This window comes from Lagopus leucura, unplaced genomic scaffold, assembly GCF_019238085.1.
Source record: "Lagopus leucura isolate 7727_CA_CO unplaced genomic scaffold, USGS_WTPT01 239-6_obj-0_obj, whole genome shotgun sequence".
Lineage (NCBI taxonomy): Eukaryota > Metazoa > Chordata > Aves > Galliformes > Phasianidae > Lagopus > Lagopus leucura.
In genome coordinates, this window is record NW_024968449.1 from 9,796 (window position 1) to 31,741 (window position 21,946).

Here is a 21,946-nt window from a genome sequence, read left to right on the forward strand (position 1 = left end):
ATGGCTGAGCTCCCGGGATTTTCCCTATAGGTGGGGACAGGGATTGCTTGAGAAGCCCTGCAGCACAGACAGGGCAGTGCTGGGGACCTGGCAAGAGCCTTCAGCAACTGCCCTGGGGCCGTGGTCACTTGTGTGGGAGAGGGGCAGCAGCAGCAAGAAGGGAGGGCATGGCATGTCCAGGGAGAGCGCGAGCCTCGAGACCAGCCAAGTTCTGCCCCAACCCTCCATACTCACCTGCCTTGTGCAGGTTTCCAGGCAGGGACTGGGCACTGTGGGGACCAGGAGATATTTATAAGCTACAGGTAAATCTCAGCAGAGTTCTGAATTTCCCCTGCCGATGAGCATGTAATGTAATTAGGGAGAGAAAAGAGAAACACAAAAGAAATCAACTTTTATCCACCTCAGTGCTGATGACCTCATCGTCTGTAGTACAGTTTTGATCTAAAACTTTGGTCAGTTTTCTATCTGTTTTCTTACAGTATCTTCCAGAGTTTGTTGAGTTACTTGCTCTGCACTGGGGCACGCTGTACCTCCCTGTGCTGTTTCTGTGGTGTCCATGCAGTATAGCATCAAAGATTGATTTGGGTTGGACAGGTGCCTTAAAGGTAGTCTAAGCCTCCTTCTCTGTCACTGCCAGGGACATTTTCCTCTTGATGAAGTTTCTCATTACATTTCTGCATCAAATCTTTGGCCATGTCAATTTCTGTAAGAAATCTCTGTAAGAAACCTTTGTTTTTTTCTTTTGGACTGTCTTAAACTCTATCAATCCCAACAATCAGTGAACATATCAACACTGATAGTTCATTTCCAACCGCTGCACTGGTTTCATGTCACTCCTTGTTGACTCCTTTGCCAATTCTGTGCTCCAGTGACTTCCTGTTCTCTCTCCATTTGTATGCAAGCCTTCCTTGCGTTCTGCCTTCCCCTACTTCTCTCTCCTTATGTCTCCTTTCCCTTTTCTCTCCCTTTTTCAAGTGACTTTGGTTCTTTCCTCTTCCTCTGTGAGGTACTTGGGGCTGAGTGAAGACCAGCAAAATCTGTGCATCCCCACCTGTGGCACTTGGTCCTGCTCATGGTGGAGAGAGGAATTCAGACACCGTGTGCTCTCACTGGAGCCCGCTATTACTTCAGGATCGTGTTGACCTGGGGACTCCACAATGGACAAATGTATCAGGGACCCAGAAGCTCCTTAAGGAAGGATTCATCATACCTCCCTTCTCTGTGGCTCTATTAACAGTCTTTCTGAGAAGTGGATGGCTAGTAAAAAAAAACACAGCATTTTCAGGATGGTTCATTCATTTTCCTTTATTAATTTTTCTCTCAGTACAAAAGGAAACAAAATAAGGAACATATGGAGAACGAGCAGGAGCCATTTCTCAATGTCACAGCCATCTGAAAAGTGTTTGGATCCATAGCGCGCCTCTGGAGAATTCATTCACACTTCTCCAATCACATTAGGCAGGTATAGATTGTTTCCATTTTTATGAAAATATGTTGCCTGTCAAGCTCTAATAAAACAGAATCTGACAAAAATGACAAGGGATGGAATTGCTTTTAAGTCCCAGGTAGAAACTACTTGTAACTTGCGTAAATGAAAATATTTTGAAATAAAATGTGCTTTAATTTAGGAGAAAAGCTTATAGCAAAATGTGCTTCATAGAGTCCAAAGCTACAGAAATACAGACTACAAAGAGGACACTGCTTTTCCTCCCGTGTTAGCTGGCAATCAGAAGAAATCACGCCACACTCCAGTGTATTTCCTGCCAGCTGAAGGCCCTCAAGTAAAGCAGCATGTGCTCTGGGTGAGCATCCTCTTTCAGCACAACTAGGAGTTAGGGGCAAGATGTAAGACGGCCCTGGTGCAACAGAAGATCTGTGCTGGACAGGAGGACAGACAGGCATAAAGTTCTCTCTGGAATTTAATACCCCACAAATGCAATCCCATAAACATCCCACGCATCCTCAGAGCCAGCGGTGCTGGTGGCTGGACAAGGTGCCACAGTGATAAACCACACGTCAAAGACAACACAGTGATGAAAGCTTCAAGAGTGAGCAGGGCTCCCTGGTCTGCTGCTCTGGACAAGAACCACGGCTGCCTCTGTGTGCCCACTCCTGGCAGCCGTGAGGGAGGAGAGCTCTTGAACCTCTGCACTTCTGAGGTATTTGCTTGCTTTTCTTTGCTTCCATTCTCTCTGATGGAAATAATACATTTTCCTTATGCTGTTTTCCAAAATACAGGTTTTTTTTTTTTTGTTTTTTTTTTTTTTTTTCATAGCTAAACATAATTCTGTGGGCTTTCCCCAAGGATTCTGATCCATTTAGCACTAAAAAAAAAAAGCACCCTATGACTCTTTGACTGCAAAGCATGATTCCACACGTATATTGTGAGCCAGTGCAGAATTACACCCCCTGGCGTTTCTGTTTTGGTCTTTTCTCCTTCTCTACCTGTCCCTCCCAGTGTTCATTGTGTTGGGTGCTGGGATGACTTTTCTAGACAGTGATAGGCCGTGTCCTCGAGGGGTTACCCAGCACTTGCTAAACCACATCTAGGTAACCAATCCAGTTTGGGGCCCTAGCACAAAAAAGGCACTGACAGTGGGGAGAATATTCATCTGATAGCTAGCAGGGTGGCTGGGGCTGGATCAGTGATACTTGAGGAGGAAAATAGGCTTGTTCAGCTTCAGAGCTTTGGCTCTTCCCAAGATGAGCAGCCTTTCCCTGCCCATGAGGACGTAACTGGGAAGACGAAGCCAGGCTTTCACAGCGTGGTGCAGTGGGAGGATGAGACACAAGTGTGAGTTGAAATGAGAGGTTCAAGCCAGATAAAAAGAGGAAAAAAATCATAGTAAGGACAGTCAGTCATTGCAATAGAGGCCCAAAGATGCTGTCCTACATCTGTCCTTGGAGGCTTTCAGCAGCAGACTGGATGAGCAGCTTTGCTTCCTTTCTGACCCTGAAGCTGTGCCTGCGCCGATTGGGAGTTTGGACTGGAGATGTTTGGAGCTCCCTGCCAACCCGAATTGCCCCATGGATTCTTTGATAATATTCTGCTGATGGAGATAGCAGTGCTCAAGAGCTCCTGGACCTCCTAATGGAGCACAGGTCACAGAAGTCCCTGGTACCTCTGGTCATCTGTGAGATGTCCTGACATGAAGGGTTTTGCGCCCAAATGACTCCCTCTCTGTTACTCACCTGTGTAGAGACAGCCAGCTAGAGATCACCCAGCCCTCTCACCAGAGGAATTCCAGGGGCTGCTCCAGAGTCGATCTGTGGGAACAGCAAACGCATTCCTTCCCCTGGCAATGCAGCCCAGATGGCTTCTGAAGATCTCCAAGGAGGGAGACTCCACAGCTACCTCGGGGATGGAGAGCACAGTTTAAAATAGCCAACAAGCAACAAGGCGAGAGTTTAAGCCAAGAGGGAAAAGAAAGGATTGCTTGGATCTTTTTCTGTTTACGAAGAAGAAATCATTTTTGTAAAGACAAAGTACATCAAGATTTTCAATGGACTGGGGAAAGAAAAGATATGAGAACATCTTTAAATCGGTGTGCTTCATTGCAAGTCCAATGACACAACATCCCTTCCCAAGGTCTTTAACCTTTTTCCAAATTATGAGATGATGTCAGTGAAAAATGTCTTGTACATTGTTCTTTTTTTCTTTTCTATTCTCCAGAAAAACATTGTTGGTAAGCTACATTTCTAAGTATGTGCCTGTGGATTGGTGAAGGTCAAAACAAATGCACTTCAAACCACAAAATCATCTGCATCATCTTTCACACCTTCATTGGCCCCAAGACTTGAAGGCTTCCATCACATTTAAAGAGTTTTATAGCTTCCCACTGAAAGAAGAGTTGTGAGACTCTTGGGAGGAGAGGCTATGAGATATTCTGATTTAATGCAGAATACCTTGGAATTGTAAGAAAAATCTGGAAGGTGGAGATCTTGAGCTCATTTGGAAATTCATACACGTGTGAAGTCAAAGAATGAAACACCTTCCACTAGGAAACAGTGATTCGTTCAGCTGGGGACGATCCCTCACATTTACAACTTCCTCATTTCTCTCTTGAGAGGCTGGTTTTCCAGAATATAATTATAAATGAAAATTATTTTCACAACCCCTGTCAATAGCTGTGAGCTGTGAGGGGTCAGAGCTGTGTTAACTGGACACCCAGTAGATCAGAACAGGACTATAGAGGTGGAGCACTTTTAAAGTGCATTTCTGCACCTTTAAGGTTACCCGCAATTATTTCACTTAAAAATAAATGTTAGCCAAAAACTTTGCTAAAATGTTTTTGGACAGTGAGCACATCACGAGCAAAACCCATGAATTATCTAAATCATTCAGGAACGACTGTGGCATTCACTCAGCTGTGCAAATTAGAGAGGAGATGGGGACAAAGAATTGCAGTGTCAAGACACTGTTAGTTTGCTGAGACATTTTTTCCTTCCCATATCTGCTGGATCAGGGTTGGATTTGGATCATCATGGTAGACTCACTCCAGGTTTGGTGGAGTAAGCACTCTTGGAAGCAGTTTGCAGCTGTTATTTTCCTTTTACCCTGCGATAGCACCTTAGAGGATCCTACAGTGTGCTGAGTGCTGCACAGAGGACAGCCCCAGCTCCAAGGACTCTGAGTGTAAAACAAGTTGAGACAGTGAGTGGGAACAGGACACAACATCCAAGCACAAGTCACTGGGCAGTTCTGTTGTTGTGTATGTGAATGAAATTTAGGATCCTCCTCTGTATCTCTTTAGTCCTCACCCCGTAGATGATGGGGTTGAGCACAGCTGGCACAAGGATGTAGATGTACCCCATGATGATATGGACCAGCGGGGCCAGATCCTTCCCAAACCGGTGCACCACTGACAGCCCGATCAGTGGCACGTAGAAGGCCAGGACCACGCAGATATGGGCAATGCAGGTGCTGAACACCTTGAGCCTCTCCTTCCACGATGCCAGCCGCAGGACAGCCTTGAGGATCAGGAAGTAGGAGATGCAGATGAGGAGGGCGTCCAGCCCCATGACCAGCAGGATGGCAGTGAGGCCATACACCACGCTGGGGGTCGTGTTGGCGCAGGCCAGGTTCATCACGTCCTGATGCAGGCAGAAGGAGTGTGACAGCACCCGTGAGCTGCAGAAGGGAAGGGGCAGCAGGAGCAAAGGCAAGGGCAGGAAGAAGAGAACTCCTCTGACCATGGCTGCCAGCCCTATTTTTGCTGTCGTTGCATTGGTGAGGATGGCAGCGTGTCTCAGCGGGTGGCAGATGGCCACGTAGCGGTCCACAGCCATGGCCAGGAGGATGGTGGACTCAATGGCCGAGAGCGTGTGTATGAAGAACATCTGGACAAGGCAGGCTCCAAAGCTGATCTCCCTGGTGTTGAACCAGTAGAAGGCAAGGACACGTGGCACCGTGGAGGTGGACAAGGCCAGGTCGATGGCAGCCAGCATGCAGAGGAAGAAGTACATGGGAACGTGCAGGCTGGGCTCCGTCTTGACGATGAACAGCACCATGCAGTTGCCTGCGACAGCCATAAGGTACACGGAGCACAAAGGGATCGCCATCCAGAAATGGGCAGCCTCCAGCCCTGGGATACTGGCCAAGATGAAGGAGGATGGGCTGAGGTCAGAGCTGTTGGGGAAGGGCATGGCATGCAGGGTGAAGAGCAGTCATGCTATGCTGTGGCACGTCCTCTGCTGCAAGGGCAAAATCAAATAAAACACATCTTTATTGCTCCTGCACACCTCCAGTTCTGCTTGAGCCTTTCCTTTGCACTACGCTGCCATCAGAAACATAGGCTTTAAGCTGCCCTTCTGTTCACATAGATCAGAATTTTAAAAACACTGGGATTTAAAGCTGTTGGGAAGAAGCACCAATTCCTGAAACAACAGCAGTGTCACCACCACATAGCTGTACAACCCCAGCTTCCTGGGGCAGTCTGGGAGGGCTGGAACAGAGGTGCAGACCCTGCCTGAGTCCCACAGCAAGGCTGTCTGCAGCATTGCTGAGCTTTCTGACAACAAATTCCACACCCCACCCATGTAAAACAGGGATGCTACACATTTTTACTGCAGGTTACTAGTCCAAATGGTTCTAAAAGTAGCATTTGTTTGCAAAAAACTCTGTTTTTACTGCACGTCTGTGTTGAATCACTCATCCTAAAACAGAAATCATAGCTCATTTCCCTGATGGGACGTTATTCCATCCTGACTCTATGATAAATAAAACTCACATGCTGTTTTTTTATACACAATTTGCAAACACAGTAGGCAGACTGTTGGTATCAAGTTGTTTGAAAGCTATTCTAGCAAGGACATTTGCAGCAAACCACTTACACCAAGATGCAAGTGGACACCAAGATGCAAGCGGAGTGCACAAAACACTTCAGTAACTGCCAGCAAGTGTCTGAGTCAACTTACCTGCACCCACCAAAGTGTAAGGACAGCATGATTCTCATTGCTAAAACTCTGCCATCCTATTCATTCCTTTTGAGAGAATGCAACTGGGAGAGACACAACAAGTCAACACTCCCTGGACGTTTCACTTGATCTTTAGTCCTTCAGCACTGAGGAATGCACCAATGTTTTCAGGAATGGCTAATGGCTTTGGACTGCTAGCGTGACCAACACCATCCATAGAAGGAGCTTGCTTTATGCAGAGCAGAGAACTGGGTCCATCCATACCTTTATTAAAACAGCAGGGAGTGCAGATTTGCTTTCCCTGGCTGATCCCCAGTGGCTGCATTTGGCAAGAGGTGAGCACATGGAGGCAGAGAAGCCATCCCAGCTAGAGGACCACTGACAGCAACCACTGTGGCTGATCCCAGAAAATACTCATAAACATTGACCAGATTTGTCCCATGGAGTGAACTCCCAAGAATAAAGCAGGTGGTGGAAAAGCCTTCACCACTGAGCAGTCCTCTCTGCTTTTCCCATCCTGTGCAGCAGTGAGAAGGGAATGTGTTCCATTTCCTGCATCTCTTCACCTCCGGCACAGTGTCTGCCAAGGGTTTTGAAGCGTGTGTGTTCAGATTTCAAAGCATGGGCTCTTTTGGGGAATGGGCTGATATTGTCGTAGTGCTCAGTGCTGTCTTCCTCTGTTGCTGGAGCTGATCAGAATTTTTCATCTGAACTTTTTTTCCTTTAAATTCTACAAAGCCACACTGGCTGTGTGTTTCCTCCTCCCCTTCCACTCTTTCTTTTTTCCATCCTGTTCTCCTGCTCCTCCTCCATCTCCTCTCCTTTCCTCATTAAGCCATGCCTGTGATGTGTCTCGCACTGCCCTCTTGATTCATAGGAAATAAATCCATCAGCAAGTACTGCACATCCCATGATACAAAGTGCAGAGCTCAGAGCGTCACAGAATAGGAATTAGTAGGTTTAAGTGGCTCGTCTATCTTTTTTTCACTCCCACATGTCAAGCCACAATTAATTTTCCCATTCCCAGAAGCAGCCACTAAGATCTGTGAGTGTGTGTTCCTAATGGACAGTGCCTTATACCGGTTCTCAGATCCTGAACACCTGCCTGGTGCCCTCCAGCTGCTCCATTTGGGAAGGAAACACAAAGGCAGATGAAGCTGTGCTGAACTGGGTGATGGAGGTGCATCAGATGCACTGCATCCTCACCCCGGCGTGGCTTCCAGCTGCACTAACACATACCCTATGCATTTCCTCTGTCTCACCAGCACCATCTGAATGCACGTCTCCTTGCTGGAGCACCTCTGGCTCCTCTGGCTTTTGTTGCTTCTGAGAACAGTCTGCAAATTTTCAATCAGGGAGCAGTGCTGTGTGAGGATCCTGCAAGCTGAGCATCTCCAGCCAAGGCTCTTTTGTAGGCTTTCCTGCATTAAGACTTACTTGTTCTCCTACTCCTCTGATAGCAGCTGGCCACCAGCACCAGCCTGGACCGTAGGTATTCTGAGCAAAGAGCTCCCACCAGGTGCTACTCAATGCAAGCAGGAGCTGCTGTGCCTACTGTTTGGGCAGAAGGTCTTGTGGTGTTCTACTGAGCAGTATTTCACCCTCTGTGAGGACCCACAGGGACGCTGCAAAGTAACTAGCACAGCACAATGCAAAGAATGTCCTGGGAATCCTCCCCTTGGGAATCATCCCTTCTGCCTTTCCGTTTTCTCATGGAGAAGGACTCTCATTATTCTTTTCTGTCTTTATTAGAAGTGCAGATATGAATAGACCAAAAAAAGAAGAAGACACCAATTCTGGGTTAGTCTGAAGTGGGAGAAGCTTAGCAACAGCCCAGTTCTGGTATGCAGTGCTGTCCCAATACCCTCGGCTTCTTCACCCCCGCAGGGTAAATGAAGACCTTTCCTTCTTTGCACAAAGGCCCAATCTGCCCCAGATGTGGCTTAAAACCAATGAAAGTGCAACACAGGAGGTGTAGAAGATTTGGGGCAGTTTCATTCTCTATGTGGGATGAAGCAAGACAAGAGGGTGGTGAAACCCTTCTGCTTGCCTGGCTGAGATCCATCTTGGTGAAGAGCAAGATGCTTGGAGACACTGCCACGTCCATGTGTGACCTGACCCTGGACATCTCCATTTCCCATCCCTCTGAGGGCGACTTTTGGTGCCTGATGGATCTTAGCTGGAAGGCTGTAGCACACGGTCACTAATGTCAGGAGGATTAGCCACTCCTATTTAGATTGGAAACCTCTCATCAGTGAGAGAGCTATCCACAGCTGACCCCCAAGCACCATCTGATGCACACCTAACTCATACAGTACTGTACTCAAGTACAGCAAATCCTGAAGGCTTCAAACAACTCCAACCTATTAGATAAATAGAGAAAAAAAAGGCTTTGTCTTCTTTTTTTCTTCCTTTTCAGTGATACATGTATTTTATTTTAATATATGGTAGACATACTTTACATTCAATACAAAAAACCAATGGCTTGAATATTAGACTTGGCAGGCTAGTAAGGCTCAAAGAAAGCAAGAGGAGATGCAGTAGCAGCACTGTAAGTGTGTATGGCAGTTTAGAAATACAGACGAAGGTTAGGGCTGAGCCGTTTGTTAAGTGAACCAAGAGTTGTGGGTTCACTTACAATGATGTGATCTTCCAAAAACGCTCTGTGCTCAACCTCTGGAAATGATCTCCATCTTCTGGGGTGTTTCCAGTTGAACAGAATTACTCACTGTGATCTCCAGAGTGACTTCGACTCGTTTGGCCTCTTCCTGTCCTGCAGAGTTTGTGGTCTTGGTTAGTTATGCAGCAACATGCAATGAGGGAGCAATGACCCCATGCAAGGGAGCCCAGGTGAAGCTTACATATGATCTGGCTGCTAGGTACCATGAAATATATCGCAGAGGTTCCTTGCTCTGCTGCAATGTGCAACTCAAAAGGAGAAGCTCGTTTTCCTGTAATTGTTTCCCCAAAAGTGTGGCTTCCGCACCTGGGGTGTGTGCAGGCTGTTGGAAAGGACCAAGCCTCATGCTAGGATGAAATAGGAAAGACCACAGCTCTGGGTTGAGGGATGAGCAGCTCCTTTGCCTGGCAGTGACACCCATGGGTACAGCACTAAGAAACTGGTCCAGTAGTTCTGAGCACAAAAATGTCCACCAGCATTTTCTGGCAGAACTGGTGGCAGAGATTACCAGTCAGATTCACACTTCCTCCTCAGTGCCCTGAACAAAGCCTCACGGATGTGGCTGGACTTTATGCTGTAGATAATGGGGTTGAGAGCAGGTGGGATTATAAGGTAGGTGTAGGCCACCAAAGTGCTAACCAGAGGAGGAAAGTTCTTTCCAAAACGATGAATCATGGACAGTCCAATCATTGGAATGAAGAATATTAGCACAGCACAGATATGGGAGACGCATGTATTCAAAGCCTTGAGACACTCCTCCTTAGTTGCAAGGCTGACAACAGTTTTAATGATCAGGATGTAGGACAGCACAATGCAGATAAAGTCCATCCCTACCATTGAGAACAAAGCAATCATACCATAGAAGATATTGACTTTTATATCTGCACACGCTAGGTTCATGATATCAGGATGGAAGCAAAAAGAATGAGAAAGCTCGGTCTTCCCACAGTAGGTTAACCTCTTTAGCAAGAAAGGTATTGGAAGAAGGGAGACCGTGCCTCTCAGTATGATTGTCAGCCCTATCTTTGTGACAGTCGTCTTGGTCAGTATGGAGGGGTATCTGAGTGGATGGGAGATGGCAATGAAGCGGTCAAACGCCATTGCCAGGAGCACGGAGGATTCGATGAAGGACAGTATGTGAATGAAATACATCTGAGTGAGACAAGCATTAAAGCCAATCCTTCGGATGTTAAACCAAAAAATGCCCAGAGTAGTAGGCAGTGTACATAAAACCAGCCCCAGGTCAGTGACTGCTAGCATGGACAGAAAGTAGTACATGGGTTCGTGAAGACTTTGGGTCTTCTTTATGACGAATAGGATGACGCAGTTTCCCAAGAGAGCAATAAGGTAGAGTACACAAAAAGGGATGGAGATCCAGTGGTGAAAGGCTTCCAGGCCTGGGATGCCCATCATGAGGAAAGCTGAAGGCTGATAGAAGGAGCCATTGAATTCCCACGTGGAATGTGAGTCATGCTCCATCCCAGCTCAGATCTCACATGACCTATACCTAAAACAAATCAACAACAGAAACTCCACAGTTGGATTCTCCACTGCATAGAGAACTGTGCAATGACAAACCCCACATTCTTCCACCTCCCCACTGTGCAGATGCCTCTGTGTCGCTTAGGGCACTGTCATGGTTACCTTAGTGTTGCATACGACTACACTCTCAGCTGACCATTAAACTGTAAAATTATTTTTTAAAAAGAACCCACTTTTCTTAAAAAATACATACATTTTTTACCTGAATATTAAAGTTAAAACATTCCTGGTGAGTGCAACTACTGTTTTTTGCCCACAGATTCCACAGGCTGAGTTGCTCTTTTGAGTAAATGCTTTTTTCACAGTCGTCCCAACCAAGACTAAGCTGTTAGGAAACCGACCAATGTTTGGTGCTAACTGGAGGTGGAAGGACCTGAGGATGGAAAAATCACACTCTGGTGTCTCAGTGAAGACTTCAACGTTGGAAACAGATGAGAAACACTAATCGAAGTTTGATCGGTCAGACACAACTGCTTTGTTGAAGGACAATAAATAAGCATCATATATTTGTTTATCGTCTCCATCAGTGCCCTGGATGAAGGGATAGATTCCCCTCCCAGGCAGGTTTGCTGACGGTGCAAAGCTGGGAGGTTTGGCTGACACCCCTGAAGGCTGTGCTGCCATTCAACAAGACCTGGACTGGCTGGAGAGCTGGGCAGGGGGGAACCTGACGAGGCTTAATGAGAGGAAATATAGATACTTGTGCCTGGGGAGGAACAGCCACAGCATCAGTAGAGGTCCATGCTGAGCTGCTGGAGAGGAGCTCTGTGGAGAAGGACCTGGGGGTCCTGGTGGGCAGCAGGTAACCATGAGCCAACAGTGTGCCCTGTGGCCAAAAAGGCCAATGGCATCCTGGGGTGCATTGCACAGAGTGTGGCCAGCAGGGCGAGAGAGGGGATCCTTCCCCTCTGCTCTGCCCCAGTGAGGTCACACCTGCAATACTCTGAGCTCTCTGGTCCCAAAAAGATCCCCAAAAGGGATCATTTGGAGAGAGTCTGGTGGAAAGACACAGGCATGATACAGGGCCTGGAGCATCTCCAATATGAGGAAAGCCTGAGAGACCTGGGTCTGTTCAGCCTGGGGAAAAGACTGAGAGGGGTCCTGATCAGTGTTTATAAATATCTGAAAGGAGATGGGAGGCAAATGGAAGAGGCCAGGTTCTTCTTGGTGGTGTGTGGCAATAGGACAAGAAGTAATGGCTTAAAACTGGAACATAGGAAGCTGTGTACTAACACGTGGAAGATCTTCTTCATGGTAAGGGTGGTGGAGCGCTGGCACAGGCTGCCCAGAGAGGTGGTGGAGTCTCTTCTATGGAGATATTCCAGACCCATCTGGATGCCCACTTGTGCAACCTACTGTAGGGAACTGCTTTAGCAATGGGGTTGAACTCAGCACTATCCATACTGCATGAGAGACAGTGCACCTGAAGATGCTGGAGAAGCTAATGGTGCTCCTGAGCTCTCTCTGTGCCTTCTGTGACTGGAAGACTGTTGGTGTGGATGGGGAAAAACAGTGGAGGTGAAAAACAAGAGCTGATTAATGAAAATAAATATTTGTGGCTACAGTCTTAATATGCTTTCTGTAGGGTACAAAGCAAGCAGGTCAAAAAGTGCCCGAATTATGAGCAGGAGGGTTTACTGCAATGCAGTTCATTTTTGAATAAACACGCGTATCCTCCACGATGTACCTATTATGTTCCTAATATGATTTAGCTCCATTAAACTCTCAGCCTGCTCGCAACCGTGGCAATGAAACCCAAAGCTTAGCAAGGACAAACATCTTCCTGCTCTGGGGCCAAAGCGATGTGTAACTGATGGGAAGTGAGAGAGTCATTTCCTTTCCTCCAGGGAGCCCAGCTTGGTTTTCTTTTCAGCCACACATCTCCACGACTTGCCTCGGTCAGCAGGCAGCCCCGTGTTCAGGAAGAAGGCAAGCCACACTTCATCCACGGCAGGGGGGCTGGAGATGGATCGTCTTCAAAGCCTGTTCCAACCCACACCGCCCTGCGGTCCCGTGATTCAGGAGGACCCTGGCCGTGCAAGGCGCAGCTTCGGCCACGTCCAGCAAAGGGCAGCTGTGCTTTCCCTATTGTGGCTGACGTTGGCAAAGGAAGAGGTGCGGGGGGACCTCGGGTCCCAGCTGACAGCTCGGTGCTCTCTAAAGTGAGAGCCATCCGCTCTCCCCCTTTCCGCTTACGCCACAGCATTTGGTAAGTGAGAATTAACCTGCTGCCGTCCAGACTCACCTGGAGAACGGGGGAAAAGAAGCAACTGTGTGCAGGCATTGGTGCCTGTCTGCCTGTCTCCCTTCCAGCAGCCTCTGGCAGACATCCAGGACTCTCAGAGATATTGGGATTCAACTGCTTTCCAGCAATATGCAAGTGGATAAAACAAAAGACTGTTAGCATCCGCTGGGAAAGGGCTGGGCGTGAGCAAACTGTGGGTTGTCAGGGATTCTCCTTCTACAAGAAAGCCTTGGTGAAAAACTGGCTTTGTCAGACACTGGAAACTCCTGCCATGCTACACAACACCAAAAGAAATGGGCTTTCCTGGCTGCTGAGCTGTTCTGATTTATGGTGTGCTCCTATGGGTTATAAAGAGTGATCTCCTTCCAGGCCGTTTTTTCCCTCCAAGTTTTACTTGTGTATGCACAAAAATAACATAAATATGTATACAGAAATGTACAAAATGCTTAGAATATATAAAATGTATAAGCACACATCTATGTTTTGTACATTTACATATATAATACTTATATTATACTTGCATATATACCACATAGCACAGAGGTGTACATCCATGACCCAGCTGAAAATCGTGGGGCAGCACTTAGAGCTTTGATGAGCCCTGATGAGGAAATCAACACCCACCTACAGGGCATGAATTGAAAGATTAATGGCTGCTCCTCAGCAGTGCTCCTGGCCAGCCCAGAAGGATGTGGCACTGCACTGCAGGGCTGTGCTTCTGCTTAGCATCCTGGAGCGCAGGGTAGGGGTTGGTGGGCATGCAGGTGCCTGATGGAGGGCACACACCAGCGGTGCTGCTCTCTCCCCCTCTCCATCCTTCACAGGCCACCCCACTGCCTGTCTCTGACCTCAGTTTTTGCCAGTAGCTTCAGCAAAGTGCTGGTGCTTTAGGGGCACCTCAATGTAGGCAAGTACAGGGTGAGCCCAGCACATCTGTGTTCTTTTCCCCAAGAGGACGCTTTGTTATTTCCACAACTGCATCCAACTCAAGCATCCAAGTGGGGGCTCAGCCCTTCTGTGAAGTGATGCAGATTAACGCCAGGGGCACAGCACCCATAAGGCCCGGGTCCTGTTGGCTTTCAAGGCAAGAACAGGAATGTGCCATTCCCGCTGGCTGAGCCAGGCCACAGACAGCAGGAGCACAGCCCGGTTCGTGCACCAAGCCCAGAGCACAGCAGCATCCCAGCACTCAGCCATCCCACCCAGCACTCCCAGCCCCGAGCAGCATTCACAGCCCCAGCAGCAGTGGGATGTGCAACCCCCCCCACCCCAGCATCCGCCCAAAATGCCACGCTGGGATGAGCAGGAGCACAACGTGAGCGTGGCCGAGAGGTCATTCGTTGCTCAGGTACTCACCGGGTGCTGCAGCGCGGGCCTGGGATCCTTATGAGCCTGGCTTCTTTATGAGCCTGGTTTACGAGCCTGGATGCAGAGGGGAACAGCCCAGGTCGTGGCGTGGGGAGGGCAGGGTTTATAAGGCGCCCCGAGGACTGGCCTGTCCTGGCCTTGCAGCCAATCAATCGGAGCCACCGGAGCCCAACTCCCCGTGCGCAAACAGCGTGAGGCTGACGGGTGAAAATAGTGTGTGAAGTAAATGATCTTTCCCATTTATGATGCTCCCCTGGCAGGCACTGGTTTTTTTTTTCCTGATGGTTTATGGGGCGACGTGTTTATAGCTCCCTGTGATTTATGCCTGGCGATGCTGCTGCACACTGGCAATACTCACCATTTTTATTGTGAGAATGGATCTGTAATGCAAATAATAATAAATTCTGCAAGAAGCATGCTTGCAGCATCTCTCCAGGGGAATAACAGAGGTGAAATGGTGTTGGCTGTCCTCCTTCCATAACCAGAGAGACATGAAATGTTTAATTAAAATCATAATGTGTTGCACAATAAAAACAAACTCAATATTACAAAACCAAACACAGATTAACAGATATCCCCTCCGATGTCCCAGCAGCCTGTTGTATCTAAACATCTCATGGTAATAAATTTAGCTTTACCACCTCAGCTGCAAGGTGGAAATCACTCTTAACCCCTATTGCTGTGCCTGCCAGACCAAGGCTTGTCAGAGCTAATCTAATAGTTTTCCCCCCTGGGCTGCCTCACAGCAGCGTGGCGGTGGGTTGGGGGCATGGAATAGACCCTGGAGAAGTGGGATTGTTACACAATGGCTCTTCAACCCTCAGAAGTTACAAAAAAAGCAATACAGGATGTATACATATATATATATAATAGTATGTGAGTGGTGAGCCCAGAGAGGCTGTGATGCCCCGTCCATCCCTGGAGGTGTTCAAGGCCAGGTTGGATGGGGCCCTGGGCAGCCTGGGCTGCTGTGAGATGGGGAGGTTGGTGGCCCTGCATTGGTGGGGGTTGGAGCTTCGTGATCCTTGAGCTCCCTTCCGACCCAAACCATTCCATGACTCTGTGATTTTATGATTACACGATTCTATGACAAGAAAGGTCTGTCAGATAATGAAAAGGGAAGAGTAGATAAATACAGAATGTTTCTATTCATTGCCCCTGCATGCTGTGGGAGGTGGAGGTACGGGTATGTAAGAAGGTGTTAGAAAATTCATGCAGGATGGATTCATCATGTTCTATTGAGTCTGATGGCCAAGGAGTGGCCTCCTGTTCAGGAAACCTCTGTGCTCGTTACTGGCCACTGGGATACATATAATGAGAAGGACAAACTGTAAATCACCTTCCTGAAGGCCATGAATGGCCATTCTTCAGTACAAGATAGCAGGCTGCAGGGACCCTTACTTCCATCTAGTAGAATAGTTCTTATGGTCGCCAGTGCCAACAAGGCCTATCCAGGGAATAGCTTTACATCAGAAAGTGGAAGCTGAATGGCAGATGGCCATAAGGAGCACAAAGCTTGGTGTGGTGAGTTGAGAACAGCTGAGATGCCGTGGAGTGGAGTCTCAGAGGCAGCAGGGAGAGGACAGAGAGCAGTGCAGAAAGACACTGCAAGGAGATGGGGATGACCACGCCTGTGGGACTAAGACACCATCGTGGGAAGACAAGCCAAGGGGAGGCAGGGGATGGGTGTAGGAGCAGGCGCAGGGGTGCGTGGGCATGGAGTCACCACCACAGGTGTTTTTTCTGAATATCTCTCAGCACTGGTTTCAGCTGAGCTGAGCCTGTCTCAGGGCAAAGGCACAGAAGAGAGATCCTCCCAGGCTCCTTCCAGAACTGTTTTTTCCACGTGTGTCTGGAAAAGGCATAAGCTGGAATCTCTTTGGAATGATCCAATCTGACGGAACAACACGGTTTCTCTTTCTCTGCTTTCCTTATAGCCCAAGTTACATGCACACGTTCACATTTCATGCACCCTGAAACCTCTAGTTTCTTTCCCCTGGGATTCTGACATCATTTACCCTACATGCCAGGCAGCTTCCAGCCTCCCGTGCTGGGAGAATGCGAACACACAGCACTGAGCCTGGAGGAAGCAATGATCTGGTTTGCAAACTTCAGCATCATCCCTGGGAAGGGCCAAGGAGAGCATTTCTCCTCCTCGCTTAGCCCGCACATGCTGAAATGATGACCCACTTCTGGCATGGATGTACATTGGAGGTTGTCTGAGGGCCTGCATGCTGAGCAGCATGGCAGCATTCATTGGCTCATGGAAGGGGTTTATGGGGTCTTCTGGAGACGTCCTGGAGATGGAAATAACCGCTCAGGGTTATCCAGCACAGCCGTGGCTGAATGAGGAACCAGACTCAGCCTTCCAGTATAGAACACTCAACACTGATCACCAGAATCTAAATAACCCTGTAACATGCCAACTGTACAGCGTAAGATTGATTTGTCTTGTGCCAGTATGCTCAGAATCTTGTGTTTCCCTCTGATTTGTGACTTGAGTCACTCATGTGCACGAGGCTGCCAGCAGCAGTCTTTGCATAGTGTGTTCTCACAGAGCTGTGCTTTCTGGTTTCCTGCTTAATTCCTTTTCCCAGAAGCACAGAACGTGTATATATATAGGAAAGGATGTGAGGTGTCCATCTATTTTCCCATTCGAAAACAAAAAAAAAACTTTCCCAGAACCACGTATGAGGGGGAATGCAGCTGCCACTTGGCACAGCATCCGTCTGTTTGCTGGAAATGTTTATGGCTTGAGCCTAAGCCAGTCCTAATCCTATTTACTGCACGGGACAGAGGTCAGAGCTTGATATCCGATGGACTGTGAGAAAGGATGATGAGGAGGGGAGGAAGAGATGGGGGTTTGGTCCTCCCATGAAAATCCTGTGGAAGTTGTTCAAATCAATGCTCATTTCAGATAGGCAAAGGAAACAGGAAAGGGCTTAGTAAGATCCAGGAGGGCAGACCACGGCTGAAATCACCGTACTGACACCACTTTTGGCTTCACTCCTCTCTCCTGAGAGATTCTTCAGAGATGGGTGACGGACTGACAGTGAGCCCTGTCTGTGCACAGACCTGAACTGAGAGGTGAGAATGCGCTGCTCTGCAGTGTGGGCGGGATGGGAGCCTGGGGCTGCAGGAGGGGTGCAATGGGATGGGCACAGGGATGGGGATGAGGAGGTCAGTGTTTCCGGCTGCTCCCTGCAGTACTGAGCACGGCACAGCTGGAGCACAGCTCTCAAACAAGGAGCAAAGTGTGCTGCTGCCAAGGTTTCATGCCTCTCCAACGCAGCACTGGGTTGAAGATTGCTCCAGACCATGGAGGTCCCCTTCCACAGGGGAAGGAAGAAAAGCAGTGCATGTTCCTCATCCTTCTCTGCTCCAGAAAGCTTCAGAAATGCACAGCCAGTTTGATTGAACATGTTTGTTTGAACATGTTTTCTTTGGCCACAATGGCTGTGCTGAGCTGGACAAAATTATCCCCACTGCCTGGATGGGGGGGCTGCACCACCGAAGGGATGTCCTTTCCTCCTTGGGAGGGTCATGGAATCATAGAATGGCCTGGGCTGCAAAGGAGCACAGTGCTCATCCAGCTCCAAGCCCTGCTGTGTGCAGGTCGCCAACCAGCAGCCCAGGCTGCCCAGAGCCACATCCAGCCTGGCCTTGAATGCCTGCAGGGATGGGGCATCCACAGCCTCCTTGGGCAACCTGTGCCACTGCCTCACCACCCTCTGGCTCAAAAACATCGGCCATCTGCTGAGGCCCTAAAGCAGCTCTGGGGAGGGAAGCTCAGCAGGACTGGCTCAGAGCAGCTGCACTGATAAGGGATCCCCATAAGTGTGTGCATCCCTGATTTGGGGTCCCCCTGCATGGGTTGCAATAAGCATGTGGGGGCAGGATTCAGGTGAAGGGCAGCTGTTAGAGATGAGGTTATGTGAGTACTTGGATCAGGATGTGGAGAAAGGTTTTGCTGCAGACATCATCTGCACGGTGCTGTGTGCTGTGTGAACGTCACCCTTTCACACCTGGGGATCTGAACATCGCCAAAGGGAGAAGGAAGGTCCTCTCTTCTGTTCAGCCTGTTCTGTGCCTGGTGCTAACACCTGAGCAGCACCACATCCCAGCTTCCCCTTCTCTTGATCCCTTGGCAGTTCAGACCACAGAAGTCCAGCAACCATTTGAGATATCTCAGGCATTTCAGTGCAGGGCTTCTAGGCAACTTCCAAGGGCTGCAGAAGCCCTTCTGGCTCCAGCCCTGTGCTGTGTGCCCTGCAAGAAAGCACTGTGCAGTAGCTGTGATTAACCCCCCCAGCCCCTCCCAGGCTCTGCTGTACAACTGCATTTCTCTATTTAGTGTTTATCTTCCTGGTGCTCAGACATTTTTCCAAACGATTCTCAGTTTTTGTGAGTTTGCACCCACAGTGACAGCTCAGCTGACTTGGGGACAGTGGGTCCCCAATGGTCAGTGGGCACGGTGGGATGGGTTGGGTCGACTCTTTTAGTGGGTAGATAACAGCAGCACAAGGGGAAATGGTTTGGAGTTGAGGGAGGGCAGCTGGAGGTTGGATGTCAGGGGGAAGTTGTTTAGAGAGAGAGTGGTGAGGTGCTGGAACAGCTGCCCAGAGAGGCTGTGATGCCCCGTCCATCCCTGGAGGTGTTGGAGGCCAGGTTGGATGGGGCCCTGGGCAGCCTGGGCTGCTGTGAGATGGGGAGGTTGGTGGCCCTGCATTGGTGGGGGGTTGGAGCTTCGTGATCCTTGAGCTCCCTTCCAACCCAAACCATGCTGTGTGTGATTCTGTATGTGGTTGAGGTTGGATTTGGGGATCACAGAGGGCTTTTCCAACCCTAAGGATTTTGTGATTCCGTGATTCTATGATTCTGGGACTCAGTGATGCCTGTCTCTGTGATACCCAGAGGTGTGTGCAAAGGAACTCTTCATTCAATGCTGCTGATAAAAGTCAGCTTTCTGCTGGAGACCTGCAGTCTCCAACTCTATTCTCCATTCCAGCCCACCCCATTTTAACTTCCCCACCTGCTGGACAACGTGGGTGACCTCAGCACAGAGCCTGGGCACACAGTGCCTTGCAGCACCTTCTCCTGCAGGGAACAAAGAGTTAAGGCCTTACAAAGCTCTTTCCAGCCCGTGCTCCAGAGGGCCGAACCATCTGGACTTTTCAACAGAAAAAAATAGTGCCTCTAATTGAAATCTCCACAAAAGCGCTGGGCAAAGCGGAGTTGTGTCAGCCAATTTCCTGTGCTGCCCTGAGTGGCACAGATGAGATCCTCAGCCCCAGCGACGGAGCGCCTGCATGGGCAAACATTGACATATTTAATGGCTGGCTGACCACGGCAGGTAAATAATGCAATGAGGGGATTCGGAAAGTGCAGAAGGGACAGGGAGTTCTGTGCAAAGAAAGCAAACCCTCTGCTTTTAGTGTGTGGGGTGGAAAATCAAACAAGATGAGAGAAATCGGCAAACACTGCGAAGCCTTCGATCCCGTTGTCCTATTTAAGAGAAGCTGGTGGACAAAGGTGAGTCAGAGCAGCAGAGGGGTGAATGTGGGTCAGCATGACCTGCAGGCGATTTGGTGAAATGCAGGCTGGAGCAGCACCATGTGCAGCACGTCCCACACCTCCACCAACACAACGGCGCTCTTTGAGGGCTGCAAACAGGAGCTGGGATGCAGAGAGTTCACCCTGATTGGGAGGAACGCTGAGGCAGAACTGAGAAACTCTGCTCTGGGCATCAGCTCTGTGTCATCCCAGAGTGTTCCTGGCACCCAGCATGTGTGCTGTGACCGGCAGACAGGAGAACTCCTCACAGTGGGGATGGCCAGCAGCAGGAGGGGCGCTGCATGGGGACCTGGCCATTGGGCATGGCGGGGATGGGCTGGGGCTGCCCTTGGTCATCTTGGATGTCTTCAACCGTAATGATTCTGAGAGGCATAGGGACCATCCAACCGCCAAAGCAGCATGGAAAGCAGCTACAGCCATCTAGGACAGTGAAACTCAAAGGAATAAAGGAAAAATCAGTGTGGGAAGAAAGGATTGTTCCGTGTACCAGCACTGCCGTGACTAGAAAAGCAGTTTTTGCCTCCCCTTCTGTCTCCAGCAGAGAGGGAACAGTCTCCTGCTGGTAGATGGGAGCTGCTCTTTTCTTGCAAGAGGTGACAGAGGAGGGCTCAGGCACATGCACTCCTATGCACCATACTGAGTGCGTAAAATGGAGTGCAATGACTCCAAGTATTTGCTGGGTGCAGGACCAGGCACCACCTGCTCTGCAGGAGTGTTTCCTCCTCAGAAAAAGAGGAATGGTACGAATCAATTAACACACACGGTCTCCAGTTTGTCTGGTCCCATCTCAGTCGAGGTGGATGAGAGTAACGGCCGTAACCCACCAGAGGAGGGTCAGGTTGGATATTAGGGAAAGCCCCTTTTCCAAAGGATATCAGCACCTCCAAGGGTGACCATCCCTGGGGATGTTCCAGAGCTGTGGGGATGTGGGTGGCGTGGTCTGGTGTTGGTCTTGTCATCTTGCAGGGTTCTTCCAATCTCAGCAATTGTGTGGTTCTATGATTCTATGAACCATGGCACACGTGTGCCTCTGCAGCTTCAGATTTGTCTTGACCAGGTGTAGATGGATAAAAAATTCCAAAGCATCATTCTAAAAAAGTGGAAAAGATTTCAGGTTTTGATCTCACCAAAGCTTTTCATATTCACAAGCTTGAAATCATTTCATTCTGATAAGGTCAAATGTGTTGATTCACCTTTATCAGCCCGCTGGCCGGGCGGGTTGGCATGGTGCCTCACAAAGCAGAGCAGCAGTCGGGGAGCAGAGCTATGAAATGGGAAGTTACTCTGCCAAACTGTTATTGCTTTCCAAAACGAATTACTGTGACATCACCGGGCTGGTGGAAATTCAGGCTGGCGGTGGAGAGGCGTTATCAGATGGCTGCTGTTAAAAGGGAGCACGAAAACAGCCAAGCAGATCTGATAATTGAGATATGAGTTACTGCTGTCGAGTGAAGTCATAATCTCATTGCTGCTAACAGAATTACTTCTTTTTTCTAGCTCGTTAGGATGGGCATCTGATGATTGAAGACACTTGTTGCTGCACAGTAGTTTCTGGCCCTACAGCCCAGAGTCGGTGATGCAGTGCCCTGCAATGGAAGCAGAAACGAATGCCCTCCAGCTGCCCTCGATCATCGAAGCCATGATGCTACGATGGTGTGCTGCCCGTCCCGTGCTAATCACAGAAATCAGGTAATTTGGTCAAAAGAGACGTGAAGAGGCCGTCTGGTCCGTCCCTCACACTGAGGTGGGATTCACTTTCTCCTTCTGCAAGAAGCTGGCACGACGCAATGGCCAAACCCAACCAAGGTGCCGTGAGGAGGAGGAGGGCACGGGAGAGCCCAGCCCTGGGAACAGCAGCTCCAGACATGGGCTGACCACGTCCCTGCAATCAGGGGCACTGACACACATGGAGCCTCACTTCCCTCCCACAGCTGGAGATTGGGATTATTCTGCAAATCTGGGAACCTGCACAGCACAGCCCAATGCCAACTGATCAACTGGAGCTTCTGGAGAGATCGGGCCAAAAGCAGGCACACAACCCAGGGAGCTCTCAGGCTCCTCTGATGTGCCACAGTCCCGGGTGAGATTTAAAGGAAGGTTCCCTATGGAGGATGTAGTTT

The 21,946-nt window shown here is 49.1% G+C and overlaps 2 protein-coding genes across 2 annotated transcripts; both read right to left on the reverse strand.

The window, feature by feature from the left end:
* Nucleotides 1-4,689: 4,689 nt before the first annotated feature.
* LOC122193664 (olfactory receptor 51E2-like) lies at nucleotides 4,690-5,646 on the reverse strand. Its single transcript, XM_042894527.1, has one exon. It carries the CDS (start codon nucleotides 5,644-5,646, stop codon nucleotides 4,690-4,692), a length of 957 nt encoding a protein of 318 aa, XP_042750461.1.
* Nucleotides 5,647-9,530: 3,884 nt separating this feature from the next.
* LOC122193666 (olfactory receptor 51G2-like) lies at nucleotides 9,531-10,576 on the reverse strand. Its single transcript, XM_042894529.1, has one exon. It carries the CDS (start codon nucleotides 10,574-10,576, stop codon nucleotides 9,602-9,604), a length of 975 nt encoding a protein of 324 aa, XP_042750463.1. The 3' UTR covers nucleotides 9,531-9,601.
* Between the last annotated feature and the right edge of the window lie 11,370 nt (nucleotides 10,577-21,946).